At 36.7% G+C, this 25,969-nt stretch overlaps 1 protein-coding gene across 7 annotated transcripts in view; it reads left to right on the top strand.

Moving 5' to 3' along the window:
- Window positions 1-22,367, top strand: part of gabrb1 (gamma-aminobutyric acid type A receptor subunit beta1) — a 39,949-nt gene extending 17,582 nt beyond the window's left edge. For 3 of the 7 annotated variants that reach the window (XM_048204132.1, XM_048204138.1, XM_048204137.1), the window contains 6 exons: window positions 4,939-5,159; window positions 9,203-9,285; window positions 15,017-15,151; window positions 19,627-19,779; window positions 19,969-20,207; window positions 21,353-22,367. In XM_048204132.1, the coding sequence (XP_048060089.1) occupies window positions 4,939-5,159; window positions 9,203-9,285; window positions 15,017-15,151; window positions 19,627-19,779; window positions 19,969-20,207; window positions 21,353-21,700 (1,179 nt within the window). In that variant the 3' untranslated portion in view covers window positions 21,701-22,367. The remainder of the gene's footprint in view (window positions 1-4,938; window positions 5,160-9,202; window positions 9,286-15,016; window positions 15,152-19,626; window positions 19,780-19,968; window positions 20,208-21,352) is intronic. The other 4 variants (XM_048204135.1, XM_048204136.1, XM_048204134.1 and 1 more) reach the window with 4 other exon arrangements.
- The last annotated feature ends 3,602 nt before the right edge of the window (window positions 22,368-25,969 follow it).

The raw sequence follows: 25,969 nt of genomic DNA, 5'->3' as shown, positions 1-25,969 counted from the left end.
CCTGTTTCCTGGACTGTGTTCTGCCTGCCGCCTGCCCTGATCTCTGCCTGTTGTAAGATCCTGTCTCCTTGCCACCTGCCACAGCCTCTGCCTGTCCCTGTTTACGCTTTTGCCTTGCCCTTGTTTGCACTGTGCTGTGTTTTAAATAAAAGCTGCAAATGGATCCTCACGCTGTTGACCCATCATTACAATCACAGTAGCAGTAGCACTCAGTAGCATTTACAGTTTTCAGTTTAAAGGGTTAGTTCACCCAAAAATGAAAATTCTGTCATTAATTATTCACCCTCATGTCGTTCCACACCCGTAAGACCTTTGTTCATATTCAGAACACAAATTAAGATATTTTTCATAAAATCCGATGGCTCAGTGAGGCCTGCATTGACAGCAAGAAAATGAACACTTTCAGATACCCAGAAAGCCACTAAAAACGCATTTAAAACAGTTCATGTGACTACAGTGGTTCAACCTTAATATTATGAAGCAACGAGAATACTTTTTGTGTGCCAAAAAAACAAAATAATGACTTTATTAAATAATTTCTAGTGATAGGTGATTTCAAAATACTGCTTCATGAAGCTTCGAAGCTTTATGAATCTTTTGTTTCAAATCAGTGGTTCGGAGCGTGTATCAAACTGCCAAAGTCACGTGAACCATAGAAATTTCAAAACATTTCGAAACACTTATGATGTAACGAAGCCTCGTTTACTGAAATCATGTGACTTTGGCAGTTTTATACATGCTCCAAACCACTGATTCGAAACACAAAACTATTCTCGTCGCTTCATAACATTAAGGTTGAACCGCTGTAGTCACATGAACTGTTTTAAATACGTCTTTGGTAGATTTCTGGGCATTTGAAAGAGTTAATAATCTTGCTGACAATACAGGACTCACTGAGCCATCAGATTTTATCAAAAATATCTTAATTTGTGTTCTGAAGATGAACGAAGGTCATACGGGTGTGGAACGACATGAGGATGAGTAATTAATGACAGAAATTTCATTTTTGAGTGAACTAACCCTTTAAGGTCATGCATCCATACAGTACATCATCTCAGAAAGGCATGAGATGCATGTTATGAAGTGATTCCATAGGCATTTTTTAAAATCTTCCAACTGGGCTGGATGATGTGTGTGTGTGTGTGTGCTCTGAGAAGAATCTTAACTGAGTCTTTGCAGTCCAGATGAGTCTGGAGAAGCAGTAATGCTGGGACAGAATCTACCTACACCCTTCAGTAGAGCAACTGAAACATTTTATAACATCACACATATGGAGAATAATTAATCAAAATCATGTTCAGTTTTCCTCTCTGCTTTTTCTTCCATTACTGCAACATGTTGCATATTCCATTGGTTAATATTGACAGGATCAAATTTACTGCATTGCAGCAAACAAGCTTGCTAAGAATAGAAACATGACTGTTACTATCCTAAAACACAGGGGCAAATATCCGGATCTACTGCACTATTCAAATGCTTATGAAATCGATGGAAGAAATTAAATTGCTTAACATTTTTAAAAAGATTTATTCAATTGATTTTATTCTCAAAATTATTTTTTTTTGCTACAGCAGGATAGATAAACCCTTTAATTTGTTGTGTTATGTGTTTACACAGTTTGTATCTTATCCTGTTGGACTTCAGCACCAATTTCATGCTTTTCAACTAACCTAAAACTGTGGGTGATGCAGCTGTCCTGTTTTGGTCACTGCAATAATGACAACATGGACAGGTACAAGGAAAATATTTAAGGGTAAAAAGTGAATTTTACAATTTTTTCTAAATCTCCACTGTATGATTTATTAGATGTGAGATGATAGTGATGATAGGAGATGATAATGAAGCTAGTTAAGTTCTTTTGCTTTTTTCAGTGTTGGTTTTTAAAGCTGCATAAAGTTGTTTCTGGACTTCATTAGCTTTACAAGGTTTTCTGCCATCAGACATAAAACAGGCATAGACAGACGCTGTGATTGTTTTAAAGGGGTTTGTAAGTGTCTCTGAGAAGCAGGGCGAATCCACTCTGTCTGTTTAACATTCACTCTCACTTATCATGTTGGTTTAATGGAACCTTAACTTAATTTGCTTTACCACTTATTCAGCTGAGAAACATGGCGGCTGGGGGGATGGAGTTTAAGCAGAAGCCTCTGTGCAAATGACTTCGTTTTTTCAGTCTAACCTTTGACTTTACTGTTAGTCCCAACACATTTGGGTTCTTAAGAGACCCTTTTCTTTTCACAGAAACCTAAATGAAGTGCACAGTCATGTAAGTGGCAATTACTTAGAGCAGACCAGTGTTTGAAATATGGATGCGCTGTTGGAACGGAATCTCATTTGGTTCCATTTAAGTTAGTGATTTAACTCAACTTGACCCCAAAGCAACTTTATTTTCCTTATACTGTGGATAATGAAGCACGCAGTTGTTAAAATGTTGATGTTTTGTCTGCAAAGGAGAGCTTGTCATCTTAGATGATGCTTTGTGTTTTTACACATCTGGAGGCAGTGGCTATCTGACCTTCAGCTGAGAAAAACCGGGTGATGGAGGTCTTGGCTGATGGGAAGGCAAGCTCAGCCTCGAGGTGGTTGACATCCACTTTGATATGTCAGAGCAGGATGCAGATGCCCTTCCTGAGATTACAGATGCAGACGGAAAAGGAAATGAGATGGATAGCAGTGATACATTTTAACATGTGACATTTTCTTTAGTGGGGCATTTGCATATAAGCATGCAGTGTGCATGTTTTCGCTGTTAAAATCACTGAGAGCACGCACAATTTTAATGTTGTGAGCATTTTTGATTTGCACTTTTTTGAGACTAAAGTTACACTTATAATTTAATAAAAACGAATTTCATATTGTTAAAGGTCCTGTTCTTCGTGATCCCATGTTTCAAACTTTAGTTAGTGTGTAATGTTGTTGTTAGAGTATAAATAAAATCTGTAAAATTTTAAAGCTCAAAGTTCAATGCCAAGCGAGATATTTTATTTAACAGAAGTCGCCTACATCGAACGGCCAGTTTGGACTACATCCCTCTACTTCCTTCTTTAATGACGTCACTAAAACAGTTTTTTGACTAACCTCCGCCCACAGGAATACACAAGAGTTGTGTTTGTCGCCATGTCGTCGAAACGCTGTTATTTTCATCCCGCAGTCCAATCACCGGGTCTGATTCCAGCTCAAATTGATAGGGTAAAATTAAAGACATGTTTACAATAACACTGAGCGCGTGCATCTCCACGTTATGGTAAGAGGCGTGACCTTTCCGGGCACGGTGCGCTCAGAGCTGTCGAATCACAACACAGGAACCGCTGGCACAATCAGAACTCGTTACGTATTTCTGAAGGAGGGACTTCATAGAACAAGGAAGTCATCAGCCCGTTTTTATGACAGTGGAAACAGCGGTATACAGATAAGTAAATTATGTGAAAAATACTGTGTTTTTTTACACGCAAAACATGAACACATGTTATATTGCACACTATAAACACAATCAAAGCTTCAAAAAAACACGAAAAACGGGACCTTTAAATCATGTTGACTACCTACCGACAATGCCAAAATGTTAGATGGGATAGAATCCTCCACACGTCAGAAATACAGCAGAGCTTGTCTAATACCCAAAACCTGTTAACAACAAGTCATATCTGGTACTCAAAACCAGTGTTTTGTCTGGTACCCAAAACTGTATTAACAGTTTTGTGTCAGCCTGAGAGTTTGACTAAGAAAGGCAGGGACGAGCGGAAGCAGAAGATGAAGTGATGATGTGAAAACTTTTGAACAGGATGAAGATGTCACAATTTTTCTTATTTTGTTTAAATATCATTGTTTTTCATTTAGTACTGCCCTTTGGAAACCAACAGAAACACTTGCATGTTTCCCGGCAGAAAAATTAACAATTTACCTTGATATTTGAATTCAAAAGTTTTCACCCCTCGGCTCTTAATGCGTCGTGTTTCCTTCTGGAGCATCAGTGAATGTTTGAACCTTTTTTAATAGTTGAGTTTGAGTCCCTCAAGTGTGAAAAGATGAATCTCAAAATCATACAGCCACAGCTGGAAAGGGTTCAAATATGCAAAAATGCTTGAAAACTGATGAATCTGCAGGACTTTGAGGATTTTTCGGAAGAACAGAGCTCAGTTTAACTGCTCAGGACAAACAAGAGACTCATGAAGAACCATCACAAAACATAAAAACAGTCGTGGATCATCGGGTAGCCACACACAGTATTGAGAATCAATGGTTCACATACTTATGAATGGGGTTATTTTAATAAATTCAGCTATTGTTTTGTCTTGTGAACTAAATGCAAATATCTTTTATGTAAAATATCTTACTCAGGACAGTACTAAACAAAAAATAACATGCATTTTTTATTATCCCTCTTATTTTATTAAAATAATTCTCATTTTCACAGATTCTGCAAGGGGTTCACATACTTTTTCATGCCACTGTATAATATATCTTTATAGAGATCAGAGAGCAGAAAGCTAGGCTGTTGTGAATTCTGTAATATAACGAAATATATTGAATGATTTTGCAAGTTATTTTAGTTTTACATGCTGTATTTTAGTCATTTTAATGAAACGGAATAGATCAACTTTTATAGTTTGCTATATGTAACACGAGCATTAACTTTTTATACCATGTATAAATGAGTGATAAAAATGAATAATTCTCATCCTTTTGAATTCAGATGTAGTTGGGTTTATTGTTCTCAATTTGATTCTTTTGCTTTATTATTTGATTATTTCCCTGTTTTGTTTCCAACTTGAATGCATGACTTTTTGTAATAATGAATGCCTGATTTGGAGGTTTGAGTTTTCCAGGGGCACTTGAAGTCAGTGTGATCCACCAACATTTGACAACCAGAAAGAGTCCAAATATTTTTGGTCTTCATTTTGAACTGTAAATTAATCATTTATTTTTGTGTGTGTTTTTCAGGACTATACCATCACCATGTATTTCCAGCAGTCCTGGCGCGATAAGCGTCTGTCCTACACTGGGATCCCTCTAAATCTTACTTTGGATAACCGAGTGGCTGATCAACTCTGGGTGCCTGATACTTACTTCATAAACGACAAGAAATCTTTTGTTCATGGGGTCACAGTGAAGAACCGCATGATCCGTCTGCATCCTGATGGGACTGTGCTCTATGGTCTCAGGTCAGAGAGTTTGTGTGTGCGTCTTGTTTTTTTTATTTGTACTTTTTTTAAGTATTTTTTGTCTCACTTTTTCTCTCTCTCATGCATTAGATTAATGTTTGTCTCTTTTGCGTGCGTGCATCTATACATTTATCTCTGTCGGCATGTGTATGCTGTATTTTTGGCTGACCCTATTCCCCTGGCTGTCCTGATGTTGCTTTTTTAGAATTTAAAGCCCAGTGAGAGATGCGTATCCTGTCTCAGTCAGGGAATATGGGTTCTGTTTACCAAAGAAAGATGAGGCTGTCTCTGTCCTGGTTGAACCAGGCTATTTGTTAGCATTCACTAATTGGCAAAAGGGGAGATTGAAACTTTGTTTATCAGTTTGAAGTGCCTTAACAGGGTGCAGTCCTGTCGTGTGAGGAAGATCCATTTAGATCTGCTCTGATGGATAGATCCGTTTAGATCCACTCTGACGGACAACAACAACAACAAAAACTCCCTAAGACTTCCTAGCTCATCCATCCAGATAGCAAAATTCTCTGTCTTTACTGTTATTTCTATTCTTTATGTTCTATTTTTATTCTTCTTCTTTATGTAAAGCACTTTGAATTACCATTGTGTTTGAAATGTGCTATACAAATAAAATTGCCTTGCCTAATTGTCAAGAGCACAGTCCAGATCTGGACCCTGATTGGTTTTTATTCAGACATTATTATAATTATAACATGTAAAGAGAACAAAAAATGTAAGTCATGAGTAAATTATGTTCTCTACTGTTTATATGTTTGGGGGTTGTAATCAGGGCTTGAAAATGTGGGTGGATTTCAGCAGTGGCGTGTAACAGTCACTCCTACTAGCCACTTTGGCAGGTTGAATTTTATATATAATACTTTTTCCAAATGTAGTCTTTTAAAAAGGCATCTGAAATAATAAATAAAGTGCAATGTAGTGTTGTCAAAAATATAGATTTTCCAAAACATATCGGTACTGAAATATCTGAAATGCTTCCAATACTAATTTTCCGCAGAATAGATCATGATACCAGCTTTGATTTCTCATCTCTCCAACAGCAAGTTGACACACAAACCCACCTCCCCTCACTCACTCTTTCATTTGCTCCAGATGAATATTGTTGGTTTTACAGGACTTGAATTTCGGCGTGGGATTGCACGTATTGTGCATAATTTTACTCATTCCCGCAGATTTTGTTCTCAAACCCAAAGTGAGCACACATAAAGCCGCCTTTCAGTACAGAGTTATTTTTCGCTGCTTATTGTGCTTAAACAGTCAAGTACACACAAAATGTCGAAATGCCAGTCCTGGCGAATATATTTACGTAAACACAGTCAGTTTTAAGTGAACGTAAACAGTTGAGAAAGAAAACACACGTGTAACAGTGTAATGGATCTGTGCGCCAGGTCTTAAAGTGACAGCAGCCTGATATACCTGCTGTCAAATTATGAGATAATACTAAAAATATCTAGATGGCAGATTTTCCCCATGGTATCAATGTCACAATTGTGGCCAGTGAAAATGCTGAGTGGTTAGAGATAATAATTTCGATGCCGATAGCCGATTATTCAGAATGATATCCGCCGATGCTGATACCGATAGTTTGGTTTTTCTTAAGGAAAAAAAAAATCCCTCCCAAATAATGTTGCAAACTATACAGGGAACCCCTCATTTCGTACACTACTGTCATGATCACAAGTGGGAGTGCCCTAAAGCAGCCACTAGAGGGCACTCCAACCCGAACTCTTGTTTTTTACACTTGGACTTCATTTCCCAGAACTCACTTCCCGGACTCATTGCCTCTTCATTGCACCCAGCTGTCTTGAGTTATGTTATTAGTGTCTGTCTATTTATACTGAGTTTGTTTCTGCTTTTGTTATCGTGGTTTCATGTACGGTCACCGGCTTCTGTTTGTTTTTCCCTGTTTCTGTTATGGACTGTTTCTGTGGAGTTTGACCCTTGCCTGTTACTGGATTTACGTTTCTGGATTACCCCATTAAAGCTGCACTTGGATCTTACCTTATTGTCTCTGTGCCAATACGTGACACTACAATATTAGAGGTTACAATTAACAACAGAGGTATTATATTCAGCTGCTGTTTATTTTCAGATATAATAATTACACTTAAATTAAAAACTGAAATGTATTCCCAAGGTATCACAAAAGGTAGTTTACATAAGCCTTTTTTGTCTTCATGGCAAATTTACACAAACATATAATTAACAGTAAATAAGCTCCTCTCTAGTGTTTATTATATATAGATAGCTGGAACTGTGAACATTGGAAAACATTCCTGAGATAAATGTGACATGATGTGACACAGTGTTCATAAGCTGTTCTATTGACGTCTTTCCGCGGTTGAAACACAAATAAAGATTACATGAGACATGATACATTCCAGTAAGTTGAAGGGCTGCTATATCTTTCAACATACCTTTGATGTTCATGCATGTTTTTCTGGATATAACTTGTATTGAAGAGGAAGAAAAGACTCGCGCTCTGCACTGCCACCTGAGCTGAGGCATTACAGCGATCTGACACTTCACATTTAATGCTATTTATTGTTTGAATTTCATGATAAAATGGACAGAATTTGAAAACTGAAATTTTTATTCTTATCAGAAGTAACAAAGCACAAAGCTTTTTGCGATTATTGGATGGGAGGCGCTACAAATAATATTTGATGTATGAAAAAAAAAACACAGACCTGGCAACCCTGGCTTGAACGGTGTGATTAATAGGGTCAAAAAGAGCCTTTTAATCAATTTAATGTTTCCATGGAGAATAAAAGTTTTAATTTCCTTCCAAAAAATAAATCTTATTGACACCAAATTTTTGAAATCTTTTCTTGTTTTAAGTGCAAAATCTCTCTACATTCGGTTAGATTTATGCTAAAAGACAAAAAACTATTTGTCGAAAAATAAACAAGCCTTAATATCTTTAGTTTAGCTTCTGTTATTGTTACTGTAAGCAAAAAAGAAAACATTAAAGGAAAATATTGATTGATTAAAGTCAAGATTCATGTCATTCTGCAGAGGAAAAGCTGCAGTCCTACACTTCAGTGCAGAGTTTGATGTGCAGCTTTGTCAGACCGATATTCTCTCTCTCTCCATCTTTCTCAGTACTGTATAATTTATATCTAATGCACTATGCCTGAGAGGTATGGGCATGTGCTGCTCTTCAGCGGTGTGCACCTATGAGTGTGTGTCTATAAATATATGTGATCACTGATTAGATAACCAGAAAAACAATACAGAGTATAATAAGGTGTTTTTGTGGGGGTGGATGTACCCGTACATGTATACATTGTGTTTGTGTTGCATTTGTCAGGAGAAAGTGCTTTATACCCATCCAGGACTGCAGAACGAAGAAGCAATTCCATCATAAGTTGTCAGAAAGTGAGGCAGTCACGCACTGAAAGGCCACCGCGTGTGTTTCTGTGTTAATTAAAGCTCAATGTAATTAAGATCCAGCCAGAGGCATTTCAGAGAGGGGCTGCAGACATGACTGAGACAGCGTTAAGGCAATTACACAGGAGAGGAATATAACACAAGAGTGATATAAGGAACACAGTGTGTCTGCAGTGTTGTTTCACCAGCAGCTTGTGAGAGAACCTTTAAATGACATGTGAATGAACAATAAGCAAATATTACTGTGCATCACCATGCAATTACTTGCTACATCTATTTTACTTAATGGTGGTTGATTGGGAGATGGTTACATTTGTTATTTTGTTATATGAATAAATGCATGTGTGCTTGTCAAATTGATATTAGTTCAGCTTGAATTAAAGTTCTGCCAAGCTTTCCTGAGCAGCCATAGCTTTGAATATAAATCTCATTACAGGTGGAAGCAGGTGGCTGTAACACCATCTGCTCTTAAATACTTACCTCTTCTGACATCTGGACAAAGTTCAATTTTTTCTAAAATAATCAGTATGTTTGATCAGTCAAACTCACAAACAAACTTCCTATTACTGTAGACCTTCTAAACAACTGCTCAATTGTAATAGTTTCGTGTTGTGTTGTTTTTTACTTCATATCTGTAGGATAACTACCACAGCTGCATGTATGATGGATTTGCGCAGATATCCGCTGGATGAGCAGAACTGCACGCTGGAGATCGAAAGTTGTAAGTGTTGTTCACTGATTAACCATTAACAATCATGACTAGCACAGATGGCTTGATTGCATATTCACAATTAATCATGTATATGAGTTAGTGTTGTCTAAAGTACTGACCGCGATATCAAGTCGGTACTGAAATTTTGAAAATGTGATTCTTTGAGTGCTGTTGAGCAGATTCCTAAACACCTCTGCAGTGTTAATTTTGACAGCAAATTTTAATTTAGTTTTAGTCATAGTCTTTTGACTAAAATGCCATTTAGTTTGTCATATTTTAGTCATCGGAAATTGTTTTAGTTTTACTCGACTAAATATCATAAGATTTTAGTCGACTAAAATTTAATTTAGTTAAATTGTAATGCTTTTAAGCATTTCTCTAACAATACATAGATCCTATGCACTGATATAGGTAGGCCTACATATTCCCCAAACTGTTTATGTTCACCCAACTGTACTTTGCTCGCCAAAGCGGACGTTTTTTGACACGAAAGAGCAAAATTCATTACTTTTCAGGGATTGACACTTATCATTGAGGTACTAAACTCAGGTTAAGCTAAAGCTTAGACTTTACTTTTTTATATATATATACATATATTTATTTTTTATTTCAGTTAACGTTTACTTCAAGTAATAAAGATTTCTTTGGTTTTAGGTTTAGTTAACCCTTATACTAGTAAAATATATTGATTAATGTGTCAAATAATGTTCTTAGTCTTTTCTTCCTGTGACAGAAGATACAGTAGTTTACTATGCATTGAATAGAAATTAAATTTTTTGAATCACTGATTTGATTCGTAAAGCCTTATTTTGTTTTTTTGGCGCACAAAAAGTATTCTCGTCGCTAAATAATATTAAGATAGACCCACTGAACTCACATGAACTGTTTTAAATATGTTTTTAGTACCATTATGGATCTTTAGAGTTTCAATGGCTTTGCTCTCAATAGTGGAACGACATGAGGGTGAGAAATTAATGACAGAATTTTCATTTTTGGGTGAACTAACCCTTTAAATAGACTAAAAGTGGCTTTTCAATTTTTAAAAAAATAATTTAGTTTTCTTATCATTGCACACAAGCCTTTCACAGGTAATTCATTTTACAATCGAGTTTGTTAAACCGTCCAGGGGTGCGTTTACCAAAAACATAATTTTCTCAAGTTCAGTAGTTACCAATATAGTTCAAAGATTCAACATTTCCCAAAACCAAAAGTCCAGTGATCATTTACAAACAGCATCACAAAGTCACGTGATTGGAACCACAGCTCTTAGTTAGGCGCGTAGTTTATATTTAGTATGGCATGTGGACCTAAGTAGATCATGCTCTTAAGTGCAATCTATCTTTCATATATGCAAATTACATTCTACATCTTTTTGTTTGTCAGAAGAAAGAAAGCGCTGTTTTTGACGAGTGCATTGGGCGAATGTGATCTAGAATACTGGGGAACCCTGGAGTGAACCTGCGACTGAATCAAACATCTGGAATTAAAGCAAAACAACAAAGAACAAATTGGCGAAGTAGTACAGCAATAATCTGAAACTCCATCACCTGCATGACTATGTCATTAATGACAGTTCTTTATTGTTGAACAAATGTGGTTTGAGCTACAGATATGCGACAAAGTTACCATGGTTTCAGGAAAACGCTTGACTGGCTACTGTTCTTAATTTTTGCAATAATTAATCATACTATGGTAGTTAAAGGGTTAGTTCACCCAAAAATTAAAAATGTGTCATTTATTACTGTCATTAATTATATCAGTAAGACCTTCGTTCATCTTCAGAACACAAATGAAGATATTTTTAATGAAATCCGAGAGCTTTCTGTCCCTCCATAGAGATCGAATGCAACTACCACTTTCAAGGTCCAGAAAGGCAGGAAAGACATCATTAAAGTAATCCATGTGATTCCAGTGGTTTAACCTCAATTTTATGAAGCGACACGAGTGCTTTGTTTGCGCAAAAAAACATAATTGACCACTTTATTTTAATTCCGTATATGTGCAAACTGGCTTTTCCATCACATCCTCTTCAGCATCTTGTGCCATGATTGTTACATCTTTAAGACATCATGTCAAGACACACGTCTTGAGCATTGAGCATGTCTTCTGCATTTTGCAAGTTACATGTGTTTCATCTCAACATTTTTTAACTCAAGATCACATCCTTTGTGAATGGCTTCACATGAGAGGAGGTAAATAAAGTTAGTAATTTCTCCTCAGGTAGGAAAATGGGTCAGGAGGCATGATTAATTGTGTTAAGTTTGTTTTTGCATTATTCTTTATATAATATAAAACATTGACAGTCCTAAAATATGTATAGAAAGGGTGAATGCAAAAAGACCACATTTTCACTGAAAACATTAAATAAAGATGTATGATTTTCTTTATTGCGTGTAGTTGCAAGTAACTGTTGCATGGCAATGCAGCAAAAAAAAAAAAAAAATGGTGCAATTAGTTATATAATGGTCATGCATGCATCATTCATTTATCAGAAAAAATACCTGCAGAGAATATAGCTGTGCTGACTAATCTCTCGGTTTCATCTTTCTCAGTCTCTGCTACTGTCTAACTCTCTGTCACTCGTTCTTTTTGCTCTCTTTCATCTCCTCTCCTCATCTCTTTTGCACTTTGTCTCTCTCGGGGTGACAGACAGTGTTTGTAATTGGGCGTCTTCTCTGTTGGGCAGACAGCTGTAGCTCTGTGAGGCTGCTGTCATGTCAGAGCTCTGAGATGCATATCACAGCATGAAGGAGAAACCTCAACACTAACATCACAGCTGACATAAAACATGTCGCTTCCACGCGGCAGACATAAATCATGTCACCTTCACCACATTCTCATCATCCATGGGACTGGACAAGATCAGACTCACTGTTATGTAGACAAAAATACTTTCCACAAATAAGTTATTATTAGAAGTTAATAGTTCACCCAAAAATTAACATTGTGTCATCATTTACTCACCCTCATTTTGTTTCAAACCTGTATGACTTTTGTTCTTCTATGGAATATAAAAGAAGATATTTTGAAGATTTTTGGTAACCAAACAATTTTGGTTACCAAAATTCAAAGTTGGGAATTTAACTTTTGGAAAATTGCATCAAACATTTGCGAATAAAGCACTGTTTGCATCCATTGAGTCGAAGAGAACAAAATCGTCAATTCCTGATAAACTGGCGCTAAATACCACTAAGAAAAATGGAAGTTGCTGCAGTAGAAGCCATTGTTTATAATAATTTTTGTGTATAATAAATTATTTGTGCCTCATATCTCATATGATATCATGCATTCAGATGGCTGCTGTCTGTGAACGCAATCGTGAGAGGCGCTTCTGGAGGGAATTAAACTTAACCACTTTAACAATAGACTTTGCTCAGGCATTACAGAAAACAGCATTTCATATGCTGTGCAACGAGATCCTTCCGCTGGTTGGTCCAGTTATGCCATCCCATCGCAAAGTCACGTCTTCTTTAAAGGTGCCCTAGAATTAAAAATTGAATTTATCTTGGCATAGTTAAATAACAAGAGTTCAGTACATGTAAATGAAATACAGTGAGTCTCAAACTCCATTGTTTCCTCCTTCTTGTGTAAATCTCATTTGTTTAAAAGACCTCTGAAGAACAGGCGAATCTCAACATAACACAGACTGTTACGTAACAGTCGGGATCATTAATATGTACGCCCCCAATATTTGCATATGCCAGCTCATGTTCAAGGCATTAGACAAGGGCAGGACGTCTGGATGTACACAGTTGAATCCTCAGACTAGGTAAGCAAGCAAGGACAACAGCGAAAAATGGCAGATGGAGCGATAATAAGTGACATGATCCATGATATCATGATATTTTTAGTGATATTTGTAAATTGTCTTTATAAATGTTTCGTTAGCATGTTGCTAATGTACTGTTAAATGTGGTTAAAGTTACCATCGTTTATTACTGTATTCACAGAGACAAGACTGTCGTTATTTTCATTTTTTAAACACTAACTTCATTCTTTATAAATCTCTCCAACAGTGTCTAATGTTAGCTTTAGCCACGGAGCACCATCAAACTCATTCAGAATCAAATGTAAACATCCAAATAAATACCATACTTATGCGATTAGACATGTTGCATGACGAACACTTTGTAAAGATCCATTTTGAGGGTTATATTAGCTGTGTGAACTTTGTTTATGCTGTTAAAGGCAAGTGCGAGCTCCGGGGGTGGGGAGCGTGAGCATTTAAAGGGGCCGCAGCCTAAATCGCCGCATATTTAATGATGCCCCAAAATAGGCAGTTAAAAAAATTAATAAAAAAAAATCTATGGGGTATTTTGAGCTGAAACTTCACAGACACATTCAGGGGACACCTTAGACATATATTACATCTTTTAAAAAGACGTTCTACGGTACCTTTAAAGCGCATCAAGGAATTTATGTTACCATCATACGTTATGCACATTTTCGTATCGCATAAAAATCTATCCTACACATTTGAGCGTGTATGTTTTTATGCACATTTTTAGAATCTATTCACATCTTGGCGTTTCCATCCAGCAGGGTTTTTTTTTTTTTTTGCAATATCCCAAAATGCGCATAAAAATAGGTGGATGGAAACATAGCTATTGACTTCCATTTTATGGTTAAAAAGATTATGCAACAATACAACATGTTATGTGATTTTAATTGGTACAGTCAATACAGTGGAAGAGGAACAGTCATGGGACACCAGAGTGTACCCTTTTTTGTCACCAATCAAGAGGCCCTGTTTCCACCTGGTATTAAGATGGTCGATCGGATTACAAGAGGACGAAGGAGACACATTCCTGTTTACACCTGGTATTTTAATCCGTCTCTTTTGTCCACTTTCAACCACTTCTGTCCTGATTTCTTTGCGTGGAGAGTCTATGGCCAGGTAAATGCAGGGGCTTTTTCAAATCTTTCGATCTAATGGACAAAATAAGCTTGTGCAATTTACATATTAACGCACCCGGAGATGAAGGAAAAATATATGGAGAGTTGTGAGTGTGTGTTAGAAATCAGGAATGGTGAGATAACATTGTGCTTGATATGTTTTCATCTTCAAACCAAACTTGGGTCTTCAGCCGGCAAAGTTTAAATCCCATCTGGCTGGCGTGCTTCCCATAATGTTTACGCATTAAATCAGTAGGCGGTCTTTTGTGGCTGTTTGAACACATTCAGCCACATGAGCATTTACACTACGAAAGCAATGCATGCGTTTTCGACTACCTCTGGAAGTGGTAGAAAGTGGACAAGGTCAATGTTTTACACCTGTATTTAGTGTCATCTACTTGTGATCCGATCGTCTTAATACCAGGTGGAAACAGGGCCAGCTGACGGGCAATTTCAGACTCAAACATTAAAGAGAAGAGGACGGGAAGAGTAGACCTTCATGAGGATTATCTCTGTGCTTCAGTCCCTCAGGAGTCTAGACTGATGTTTCTTTTGATTGGACTTAATGAAGAACAGGGAGAATTGACTATCGTAATACTTTATCCTCTAATTAAGCTTTAATGTTCTGCAGTACTGTGCTCTCCTGGAGATAAGCGCGGAGAGTCTGCAGGGACAATCTTGTCAGTTAGACCTGGACCTCTCAGAGAAGTGTTCTCAATCACATGCTGATTTACACCACTGACAACACAGACTGTGGGAACGTGAGAGAGGCAGCTTTCCCTTTGAGCCAGCATGCTGTTTTGTGTATTTCTGAATGTTTCTGTCCTTCTTTTTTTTTACTCAGATGGCTACACTACAGATGACATTGAGTTCTACTGGCAGGGAGGAAGTTCAGTGACGGGGGTGGACAACATTGAGCTGCCGCAATTCTCTATTATTGATTATAAAACACTGTCTAAGAAAGTTGTGTTTGCCACAGGTACAGTGCACTCCCTGCATATTCATGAGATGAATAGACTTTCTTTTGAGATGAGTCAGCCCTCCTTGGTACTGTATGCCAAGTTTCTTTCAGTTCACGTCAGTTCAAAAATGATTCATTAACATATAGTTGTTTTTTATTTGTAAGCACAGAAATTCAAAAGTGTATCTATAATTAGGGCTACACGGTATATTGTTTTAGCATCGATATTTCCGTTTTCTTTTCTCGTGTATTTGTGTTTGAACTAGGGTGACCATATTTCTCATGGTAGAATAAGGGAGGGGTGGGCAATATAACCATTTTATTTGTAATATGAGAAATTATTGTTATATAAAAAAGAAATTTACAAACAATACGACAAATACAATAGAGATACAAATTAAATAAACTTGTTTTCAGATACAGTAGGTTTATTTACCATGTATACATTTATATTTTGCAACATATTTTGTTGTTTGATTAACATTAATGACAGACAAATATTTAATTAGGTTACTGTCCCTTGAAGAATTCATGGATGTAATATACTGACCAGTTTTCATCATAGACTGTAAGGTTTTCACCCACCTGTTTACGTGCACTTAAGCCATAACCGACTGTATTTACATGAGATACTTCACACTATGGACATTTTGGCAACTATGTGTGCATTTGACCATTCAGGTGCAATGATAACTGATCGCGCGCTGTCTGAGAGAACTGGGATCGCGCGCAAGGAAAGAGAGAGAGAGAGAGAGCACGCAAGAGAGAGCGCTTCTGGTATGTGTCTAGCGTGATTGCGCCTATCCCGCCTTCGCTAATGGCAAGTTAATCGATAACGAATTGTGATTGGATGGTAATTTTGTTCTACGATGAATTTGATTGGGCTGTTCTCATGTGACAGAACACTACTACTACTCGTGCTATTGGTCATAACGAAATTTTAGGCAAAACATGATTTTTTCTTAATAAGTCGGGACACTAAAAATAGAGCTAAAATAACGTCTGGTCACCCTAGCTCGAATGGACACATATACGCAGAATTATGTCAAAATGCCTGTCTCGGCGAGTGTTATCGTAAACACAGTCAAGCGTAAACAATAAAAAAAGAAAACGGATGCGTATTGGATCCATGCCTTAAAGTGACAGCAGCCTAACAGTCTTTAATGGTCTTAAAGTGATAGCAGCCTAATATTCCTGCTGCTGTCTGTGTCATTAATGTTAACCAAACAACAAAATACAAAGAGAAAATCACTTTTTGTAGATTTAACAAAGATTAATTATATTTAATTTATACAGTGAAGACTATGCAGTGCTATTTTTCATTTGATTATTCAATTTCTGTACCTGAATGCTGTTAGACTTACCTGAAAAACATAAAGCACTATTTCATTTGTATCTTTGTTCTATAGTGTTTATCTGTGCTCGTAATTTATTTTCTAGATTCACTCCCGTACAAAATCACCCCAATCATTCTAGAATGATGAATTCTTTCCAAATAGAGCTATTCAAGTCATTTGGGGAAATTTGCCAATATACATCACAGAGAAACAAAATATTGCAATGTCAGTTTTTTTTCAGCATTGTGCAGCCCTTGCTGTAATACTGTTCTGATGTGAACAAAATAATGTAGTATGCTGCTACGTAATGTCTGGTCCAGTTTGCAGCTTATTTTCATCCAGACCCGCCCATTTTGATATAAATTGGTCTGACTGACATGCTAAACAATCAACCACAGTTTGTTTTAGTAAATCTGAAACAGATAGATGCCACATTAATCGACCAGTGCAGAAAAAGCTCATTCGAAAATGGACTGACAGTCTCCACAGTTTAACAAATGCATGCATATACACCATTCAATTTGGGGTCGCTAAAAAAAATGTTTTTGAAAGAAAATAATACGTTTATTGACACTAAAGACTGGAGTAAAGGTTGCTGAAGATTCTGCTTTGCCATCAAATTACATTTTAAAATATAGTAAAATAGAAAACATTTGTTTAGACTGTAATAATTTGTCACAATATTACTGTTTTTTAAAGAAGCTTGTTTCCGCCACAGAATAAAAAAAAAACACAGTTTCCTCACAGTTGTGAGATATAAACTCGCAATTCTGACTTATAACTCACAATTGCGACTTTATATCACGTAATTCTGACTTTATAACTCACAATTGTGACTTTATATCACGCAGTTCTGACTTTGTAACTGGCAATTGCGACTATATCACGCAATTCTGACTTTATAACTCAAAATTCCAACTTTATATCACTCAATTCTAACTTTGTAACTCAAAATTGCGACTATATCATGCAATTCTGACTTTGTAACTTGCAATTGCGACTACATCACACAATTCTGTCTACAGGTGATGGTCATATAATTAGAATATCATCAAAAAGTTCATTTTTTTATTGTCAATTATTTTTAAAAATGAAACTTTCATATATTCTAGATTCCCTACATGTAAAGTAAAACATTTCAAAAGTTGTTTTTTTTTAAATTTTGATGATTAGAGCATATAGCTCATGAAAGTCCAAAATCCAGTATCTCAAAATATTAGAATATTTCCTTAGATCAATCAAAAAATGGATTTGCAAAACAGAAAAGTTCAAGTTCTTTAAAGTATGTTCATTTGTGCACTCAATACTTGGTCGGCAGCACATATTACAGCAAATGACTTGCTCCTAGCACAAATTACAGCATCAGTGAAGTGTGGCATGGAAGTGATCAGCCTGTAGCACTGCTGAGGCACTATTGAGCCTTCAGATCATCTGTATATTGTTGGATCGACTGTTTCTCATCTTTCTCTTGAAAATATCCCATAGATTCAGGGGTCAGGCATGTTGGCTGGCCAATAAAGCACAGTAATATCATGGTCAGCAAACCACTTGGAAGTGGTTTTTGCACTGTGGGCAGGTGCTAAAGTCCTGCTGGAAAAGGAAATCAGCATCTCCATAAAGCTTGTCAGCAGATGGAAGCATAAAGTGCTCCAAAATCTCCTGGAAGATGGCTGCATTGACTTTGCACTTGATAAAACACAATGGACCATTACTGACCATCATTACTGACTTCAGAAACTTCACACTGGACTTCAAGCAGCTTGGATTATGTGCCTCTCCAGTCTTCCTTCAGACTCTGGGACCATGATTTCAACATGAAATGCAAAATGTACTTTTATCTGAAAAGAGGACTTTCGACCACTGTTCACTGTCCAGTTCTTTTTCTCCTTAGCCCAGGTAAGATGCTTCTGACGTTGTTTCTGTTTCAGAAGTGGCTTGGTAGTCCTTTTTCTAAAGATGTCTGAGTGTGGTGACTCTTGATGCGCTGACTCCGGCTTCATTCTACTCATTGTGAAGCTCTCCCAAGTGTTTGAATTGGCTTTACTTGACAGTATTCTCAAGCTTGTGGTCATCCCTGTTGTTTGTGCACCTTTGCTTACCCAATTTATTCCTTCTAGTCAACTTTGCATTTAATATGCTTTGATACATCAATCTGTAAACAGCCACCCCATTCAGTAATGACCTTCTGTGACTTACTCTCTTTGTGGAGGGTGTCAATGATTGTCTCCTGGACCATTGCCATGTCAGCAGTCTTCCCCATTAGTGTGGTTTCTAAGAACAAGAGATACCCGGAATTTATACTGTAGGGATGGTCATTTAATGAAACTCAAATGTAAATATTCTAATATTTTGAGATACTGGATTTTGGACTTTCATGAGCTGTATGCTCTAATCAACAAATTAAAAAAAAAAAACTTTTGAAATGTTTTACTTTACATGTAGGGAATCTAGAATATATGAAAGTTTCATTTTTTTAAATAATTTACAATAAAAAAATGAACTTTTTCACAATATTCTAATTATATGACCAGCACATGTATAACACGCAATTGCAACTTTATATCACGTAATGCTGACTTTTTTTTCTTACAAAAGTTAACATTTTCTCAGAATTGCGTGATATGAAGTCGCAATTGCGAGTTATAAAGTCAGAATTGTGAGATATAAACTCGCAATTCTGACTTTTCTCACAATTGTGAGATATAAACTTGCAATTCTGACTATAACTCGAAATTGCAACTTTATATCATGCAATTCTGACTTTGTAACTTGCAATTCTGACTATATCACGCAATTCTGAGAAAAGTCAGAATTGTGAGATAAAAAAAAGTTACCTTTTACCAATTACCTTTTTTATTTTTTATTCAGTGACGGAAATGAGTTTCCATAGTTTTTACTGTATTTTTGGTCAAATAAATGCAGCCTTATTGAGCACAAGAGACTTCAGTGATTTAACTTCTTTCAAAAACATAAAAAAAAATCTTACCAACCCCAAACTTTTGAATGAATTATTACTGTGTGATTAAATTACTGAACGGTATGTGTACAGAACAGGACTAATCACAAAAGGTGAAATGACAACCAAATTTACCTGCAGTGTGCAAGTGTAATTTGTATACTTCACTGACCCAAAATACTTTTATTTCTCACTTTCAGGGTCATATCCTCGTCTGTCTCTCAGTTTTAAACTGAAGAGAAACATTGGGTATTTCATCCTGCAGACCTACATGCCTTCAACACTGATCACCATCCTGTCCTGGGTCTCCTTCTGGATCAACTATGATGCTTCAGCTGCAAGAGTTGCTCTAGGTGTGTGTGTGTGTGTGTGTGTGTGTGTGTGTGTGTTTGTGAGACCACCTAATACTTCACAGAAACTGAAGACACGTACATTCAGTGCACTTTTTCAACACCTCACTTTCCCCACTTCTTAAATTTACATTTGATTTCAACCATTTCTAAATAAGCTTTTTCAAACATTGTAATACTGACTCTTTTTAGGAATCACCACCGTTCTGACAATGACTACAATCAACACTCATCTTAGGGAGACTTTACCCAAGATCCCTTATGTGAAGGCCATTGACATCTATCTGATGGGCTGCTTCGTCTTTGTGTTTCTGGCTTTGCTCGAATATGCTTTCGTCAACTACATATTCTTCGGCCGTGGTCCACATTTACAGAAGAAAGTGGCAGAAAAAGCTGCAAAAAGCAACAATGAGAAGAGTAACAAAGTTCAGGTGGGTTATTGATCAGCTCTATGTTTACACTAAGTATTTTTTTTAATCGATACAGTAGAGGTCTTGGACTTCATACTGTCTTCCATTATTATATGTAAATTACCTTTGCCTTCATCTAACATTCACAAGTTAACTCTTTCCCCGCCATTGAGTTCTCATCTTTTATGAGAAAACACTTTTTTACGGCTCTCCGTGTTTTCACTGTTATAAGGTAGGGGGCGCTATTACACATCTTCTGAAAGAGTACTGAATCTCCTGATCAAACACAGGCAAAGAAGATGCAGAAACATGCGATAGCACATGTAATCACATGCATAAGTAAAATAACATGATCAACAACATTAGATAGCATATAAATCAAAACTGTCTAATGTTACCAAATGAAATATCGACCCAGGATGAGCTATAGGACTGTGATGCTTTGGGGGTGTTGATGGACTGTGTACTCCATTGTTCTGAATCTGATCCGGATGTAGTCTTTGACAAAACATGATTTTCTGAGCTTTTTGCTCAAAATGTTGTTGTTTTTTTTGTTTTTTTGTTTTTTTTATTAAACTTAACCATATTCAAGTGTTGATTAAAAAAAGAATGCATGAAGCTAAAATAAAACAGGGTTTTTTTGTTTGTTTGTTTAAAAGCTTATTTTTATTTAAAAGTTTGTTTTTTGATATATTGTTCAGATATTCATACAGCAAAATATTCTGGGGGTCATGAAATATTTGTGAAAATGATCAAAAATGCTGGCGGTGACTGGCAACTTAAAAAAAAAAAAATAAATAAATAAATAAAAACTGACGGGGAAAGAGTTAATTTTTAAAAACAGTGATTTAATAACACTGCTAAATGTAATCTTTAACAAATCTGATATATATTTTCATTCTGTTTTTCATACATTATTATTTGGTGATGCCTAAATTTACTTTCAGCATTTGGATTTTAGTTTTTAGTGTTTTATTTTTAACTTATTTCAACAAAATTGTTGGCCAAAACATAAAAATATTAATGTCTTATCAGCATTGGCCAGAATTTTAATATTGATTAATCTATTAATTCTATTTATTTCTTTTTCCATAAAACTTTGTAGTGAGAAAAATCACTTTTATTTACTCAAATGCAGTTTTATTCCTTCTTTTATATCAATAAAGGTTGATGTCCATGGAAACATTCCCCTGACAAACCTTGATCTGCGCCTTAGCGGGGCAGAGATGTTAGGTGCTCTTGGGGACCCGAGGAACACCATGTTCTCCTATGACAGTGCCAGCATCCAATACCGTAAGCCCCTTACAGGTCGGGACCTCTATGGCCGGCCCACTGCCTCTCTCGAGAGGCCAATGGCACAGAAAAAGAGTCATCTTAAGAGGCGAGCCGCTCAGCTGAAGGTGAAGATTCCAGACCTGACAGACGTGAACGCCATTGACAAGTGGTCACGTGTCATCTTTCCAATCACCTACACCTTCTTTAACTTAGTGTACTGGCTGTATTATGTCCACTAGGGAGCAGCACTAACTCGACCCAGCCATTCACACATCAGGTCAGGCTCTCTTACTCTCCTTGAGGTTTTGGCTGTCAGTCAGACAGGAGGAAGAGGTGCTTTCTGTAGGTAGCCCTTCTCTGTAAATTATTAAACTATAAAAACTATATAATATAAACCTGTATTATAATTTTTAAATAAGAGAGAAAAAAAATTAAGTTAAAATGACTGCCAAACTTTTACTGCTTAATGTAGATTGTCATAAATATTCATTTAAAATTGACACTGGATTTTTGCACTTTGCTTCTGTAGGATCCATTTCACTGACTGCAGGAAGTGCAACTTCACAATGGAAAGAAAATAGGCTTTTCTTAGCTAATGACTTCACTGCACATCTACTGTTGGTCAGGCTTGAATCTGTAAACCAATATTTGGAAGTTGTTTTCATCCTTCATCTTGCATATATGAAGGTCTTAAAAAGATTTTCTGGGTCTATTACAAGCTCTTTTGACATTTGTGGCATACATTTCATTACCACAGAAATTAATTTTGACCTGTCCCTCAGTTTTTATAATAAACAATTGGATTAAATAATTTTAAAAAGCTCTTAAAGGGTTAGTTCACCCAAAAATGAAAATTCTGCCATCAGTGACACACCCTCATGTCGTTCCACATCTGTAAGACCTTCGTTCATCTTTGGAACACAAATGAAGATCTTTTTAATAATATCCAAGAGCTTTCTGTCCCTCCATAGAGATTCAATGCAAGTACCACTTTCAAGGTCCAGAAAGGCAGTAAAGACATCATTAAAGTACTTCATGTGACTCCAGTAGCTTAACCTCAACTTTATGAAGCGACGCAAGTGCTTTGTTTGAGAAAGAAAAGCATAATTAACCACTTTATTTGAGGAAAAAAATTGAAAATATTTACTCTATGATACCTGGTAACTCAAATTGGTGTAATGTAACGGTTAAGCACTGCTTAAATAGGCCAAACGCCACCTACAGGAATTAATGTGCAGTATAATTTACTGAATATAAGTTCATTCCCCTAAAAAAGTAGTTCCTTCAGTAAAGTACATTTTATAGTTGGTCGATGGAGCTTAACTTGAAATAAACCCTGGAACATTTCTTTAAAACAAGACCTTCATAGTATATATTTAAGTTTGTTGATGAAAGCCTTGCCCCAGTTTAGACACATCGCATACTGTAGAATAAACTGGTTCTTCTTAGTAAGACCTCAGTAACTTTGCTACCAAGAAATGGGCTCATCATTTGGGTTACAGTATTAATAGGGCTTGGTTAAGACTACACCTCAAAAAATATTGTTTGCAGCTCTTGTGTGTCTATTTGTGGCCTAACACACTTTCTGTTCTCTATAATCAAATGTAGTCAAACTGCCAGGAATGGATGTCCTTAGATCAATATGACAACACATGATGACAAGCAGGATGTTCAGACAGTATGTAAATTTGTACATTAAAACATATCAGGTATTGGAAGATCAATGATGTCATCATGTTTTTCTGTACTTTTTCTTATAAACCAATGAATCCTGCATATTTCATTCAAAGCAGCGGTTGTATTTTCCGGCCCACTTTTTATTAAATGTCTTTAACTGCTGTGTCCTAACATTTTAATTAATCATATTGAATACAATGCACTTATTGTGTACATGCATGTCTTTTTTTTACACTGAACTTGTATTTGAAAAAATACCTGCATGTAATTACAGCTGTAATTAATTTAATCTAATCTAATTACATCAATAATTACACAGTTGACCTTCCCTTACAAGGTACCTGATCCATAAACACACCCATACCACCAAACCTGTCTCTAACCTTACCTATATCCCACCAAAATAGAAGCAAAAGTGTTTTGGGTAGCACTTTATTTTACTGTGTCCTTGTTACATATAGTTAATATAGTACTTACATGCAACTAACCCTCAACATGAACATATATATACACTGATCAGGCATAACATCATGAGCACTGACAGGTGAAGTGAATAACACTGATTATCTCTTCATCACGGCACCTGTTATATATTAGGCAGCAAGTGAACATTTTGTCCTCAAAGTTGATGTGTTAGAAGCAGGAAAAATGGGCAAGTGTAAGGATTTGAGTGAGTTTGACAAGGACCAAATTGTGATGGCTAGATGACTGGGTCAGAGCATCTCCAAAACTGCAGCTCTTGTGGGGTGTTCCCAGTCTTCAGTGGTCAGTACCTATCAAAAGTGCTCCAAGGAAGGAACAGTGTTGAACCGGCGACAGGATCATGGACGGCCAAGGCTCATTGATGCATGTGGGGAGCGAAGGCTGGCCCATGTGGTCCAATCCAACAGACGAGCTACTGTAGCTCAAACTGCTCAAGAAGTTAATGTAGGTTCTAATAGAAAGGTGTCAGAATACACAGCGCATCACAGTTTGTTGCGTATGGAGCTGCATAGCCGCAGACCAGTCAGGGTGCCCATGCTGACCCCTTTCCACCGCCGAAAGCACCAACAGTGGACACGTGAGCATCAGAACTGGACCATGGAGCAATGGAAGAAGGTGGCCTGGTCTGATGAATCACGTTTTCTTTTACATCATGTGGCCTCTTTCAGCAGGACAATATGCCCTGCCACAAAGCAAACATGGTTCAGGAATGGTTTGAGGAGCACAACAACGAGTTTGAGGTGTTGACTTGGCCTCCAAATTCCCCAGATGTCAATCCAATCGAGCATCTGTGGAATGTGCTGAACAAACATCTCTGATCCATGGAGGCTTCACCTCACAACTTACAGGACTTAAAGGTGCCCTCGAATGAAAAATTGAATTTATCTTGGCATAGTTAAATAACAAGAGTTCAGTACATGGAAATGACATACAGTGAGTCTCAAACTCCATTGTTTCCTCCTCCTTATATAAATCTCATTTGTTTAAAAGACCTCCGAAGAACAGGCGAATCTCAACATAACACCGACTGTTACGTAACAGTTGGGGTGTACGCCCCAATATTTGCATATGCCAGCCCATGTTCCCAACATTATGAAAGGCATTAGACAAGGGCAGCCAGTATTAATGTCTGGATGTGCACAACCAAATCATCAGACTAGGTAAGCAAGCAAGAACAACAGCGAAAAATGGCAGATGGAGCAATAATAACTGACATGATCCATGATATCATGATATTTTTAGTGATATTTGTAAACTGTCTTTCTAAATGTTTCATTAGCATGTTGCTAATGTACTCTTAAATGTGGTTAAAGTTACCATCGGTTATTACTGTATTCACGGAGACAAGAGAGCCGTCGCTATTTTCATTTTTAAACACTTGCAGTCTGTATAATGCATAAACACAACTTCATTCTTTATAAATCTCTCCAACAGTGTAGCATTAGCCGTTAGCCACGGAGCACTATCAAACTCATTCAAAATCAGAAGTAAACAATATAACAGTATACAATACTCACATAATCTGCCGCATGCATGACGAACACTTTGTAAAGATCCATTTTGAGGGTTATATTAGCTGTGTAAACTTTGTTAAGGCACTGTTTAAGGCAAGCGCGAGCTCTGTGGGCGGAGAGCACAGGATTTAAAGGGGCCGCAGCATAAAATCGGCGCGTTTATAATGATGCCCCAAAATAGGCAGTTAAAAAAATTAATAAAAAAAAATCTAGGGGATATTTTGAGCTGAAACTTCACAGACACATTCAGGGGACACCTTAGACTTATATTACATCTTTTAAAAACATAATCTAGGGCACCTTTAAAGGATCTGCTGCTAACATCTTGGTGCAGATACCACAGAACACCTTCAGGAGTCTAGTGGAATCCATGCCTCGATGGGTCAGGTCTGTTTTGGCAGCAAAATGGGGACCAACACAATATTAGGAAGGTGGTCATAATGTTATGCCTGATCGGTGTATATACAGAAGTTAAAGACACCTAATATAAAGAGTGACAGTTTTATACTGTAAAGCCCAATAAAATCCAGACTTGATTAATTAGCAAGAGGTTTAAAGAGGTTAGAAATGATATATAGCTTAATTATGTTATGCTTAATTAGCACTCCTAACACTATTGCAATCGAAATGTAGCTATGACTTTAGAGATGGGCTGTTTTAGGGATGTAGTTCTAACTATTTATATAGTAAGTGACGTAAGTGATAGTATTTACCTTACAAATTTGTATTTAGCTTTAAACATATTCACTGTGAGTTATATATTATCCAAGCTCACCAAAATGGCAGATAGGACTTAATAACAAATTAGATTTTTCCTCTATGGCTGAACTTGTG

Source organism: Megalobrama amblycephala, linkage group LG10, assembly GCF_018812025.1.
Source record: "Megalobrama amblycephala isolate DHTTF-2021 linkage group LG10, ASM1881202v1, whole genome shotgun sequence".
In the NCBI taxonomy this organism is placed as follows: Eukaryota; Metazoa; Chordata; class Actinopteri; order Cypriniformes; family Xenocyprididae; genus Megalobrama; species Megalobrama amblycephala.
Note: the sequence above shows the minus strand (reverse complement) of the source record. Positions and strands in the feature narration are given on the sequence as shown.